Source organism: Pelobates fuscus, chromosome 3, assembly GCF_036172605.1.
Source record: "Pelobates fuscus isolate aPelFus1 chromosome 3, aPelFus1.pri, whole genome shotgun sequence".
NCBI classification, from domain to species: Eukaryota; Metazoa; Chordata; class Amphibia; order Anura; family Pelobatidae; genus Pelobates; species Pelobates fuscus.
Genome location: NC_086319.1, coordinates 410017894 through 410019812, shown reverse-complemented (window position 1 = coordinate 410019812; position 1919 = coordinate 410017894). Strand labels below are relative to the sequence as shown.

Here is a 1919-nt window from a genome sequence, read left to right as displayed (position 1 = left end):
AAATAAACTTTTGAATTAATTAAAAAAATAAAAAAATAAAAAAATAAATAAATAAATATAACGATTCTAAAATATCATCGGGATTACTTATCAATATGAACTGTTTACTCCTCAGTAAAAATGAGTTGAAACCAAGTTACAAAATATAGACCAAACTGGGAGAAGTTTTCTAATGCTGCTAATTTGGACTTTATTTACTTTTTGATGACCAAGGAGATTCGTGTTCTCATGTTGCTAATTTGGATATTACTTACTTAGGACATTTAAATGATTGCATTGATTGAAACATTTCTTCAAGGCTTGCTTAATATCATTATTTCTAAAGCTATATATCACCGGATTAAGCATCGGAGTCACCACTGTATACATCAGAGACAGAACTTTGCTGGTGGTCAAGGATTGTTCTCCACCTGGAAGAACATACATACTGCTCAGTGTCCCATAATATATAGAAACCACTGTCAGATGGGAACTGCAAGTAACAAAGGTTTTCCATCTTCCAGTGCTGGATGAAATCTCAAGAATGGTTAAAACAATATATGCGTAAGAAATAATAATAATTATAAGAGGAAAAATTATAACAGGAATGCTCATTATACTAACTTCTAGCATAATTATAGAAGTGTCTGAACAAGAAAGGCTCAAGAGTGGACTAAGATCACAGAAAAAATGGTCAATGATATTGGGTCCACAGAAATGGAGTCTAGATATTGATATTGTGTCAATCAATATTATAGAAAAACTTAGAAACCAAGACATGATAATTAACTTAATGCAAATTGCATGATTCATTAAAGAACTATAGTGCAGAGGGTTACATATGGCTAGGTATCTGTCATAAGCCATCAAAGTCAGAAGAAGACACTCAAAGGCTTCAGAGACACTAAACACATAAAATTGCACTAAACACCCAGCAAAAGACATAGTTCCACCATCACCAAGCACAATGTGTAGTGTGCTAGGTATAATATTTGTTATGAGAAATATATCAGATACAGACAGTTGGGCAAGGAATAAATACATAGGAGATTGTAGTCTCCTGCTTATAGAAACCAGAAAAATAAGGAGAAGGTTTCCAGACATCGCAGCAAAGTATGTAATAAGGAGAATGAACCAGAAGAAAATCTTGAAACTTTTCAGATTTGGAAATCCAAGAAGAATAAATTCTGTGACCAATGTGTAGTTTTCATGCATTTCCTAAAAGCATAAAATGAAATTATTCAGAGGACCGAAACAGATTGTAATATTTTGAAAGTCACATTTGCTTCCAATAGGCTTTGAGTAAAAATGACGTGTTTTATTTTAGGAAGAGTGAGTGTTCTTGCACTTTTGTTAATTGCTCTTAATACACTTACAATCATCACCTCAAAAGAATGCTAATTAGTCACACAGAGTTAACATAACCAACAAGCCTAATTAATAGTTATACAACAAATAAAATGAAGTCCCAAAAAGGGTCGACACAACAAAAAGCCAAAATTATAAAACATCACTCACTTTATTTGATAATATGTAAAACCATTAATTGGAGAAGATAGGTAAAAACATACATACAGATAGGAGAATATGAGCAGTGTGTGCTCTCTTGCTCTCCTACAACCCCCATTTTCTGAACTGTACACTCTTCTTAACTCTCATTTAACCAGCACTCCCTGAACTGTATGCTCTCTCTAGCTCTCATATAACCTGCATTCTCTGAACTGTATGTTCTCTAAGTGAATAACTAACATATACACTTCTTGATCTGTATCATCACTATTTCTTTCCAGACCTTAAACCTGAGCGCCACTTACCGTTTTCTTATTGAATATAAAAAAAAAAAAAAAAAGTAAAAGTACAAAGCAAGAATATTCTACAGATTTGCCTCACCTGACACCTGGCTGTATTTTCCATTTGCATAACTAAAATAAATAATACAT

At 32.7% G+C, this 1919-nt stretch overlaps 1 protein-coding gene across 1 annotated transcript; it reads right to left on the bottom strand.

The window, feature by feature from the left end:
- Positions 1 to 246: 246 nt before the first annotated feature.
- LOC134602014 (olfactory receptor 10A7-like) lies at positions 247 to 1194 on the bottom strand. The gene has a single exon (XM_063446517.1). It carries the CDS (start codon positions 1192 to 1194, stop codon positions 247 to 249), a length of 948 nt encoding a protein of 315 aa, XP_063302587.1.
- Positions 1195 to 1919: the final 725 nt, after the last annotated feature.

Coding starts and splice junctions, on each gene's coding strand:
- LOC134602014 (XM_063446517.1), bottom strand. CDS start 1,194: ATGCATGAAAACTACACATTGGTCACAGAATTTATTCTTCTTGGATTT.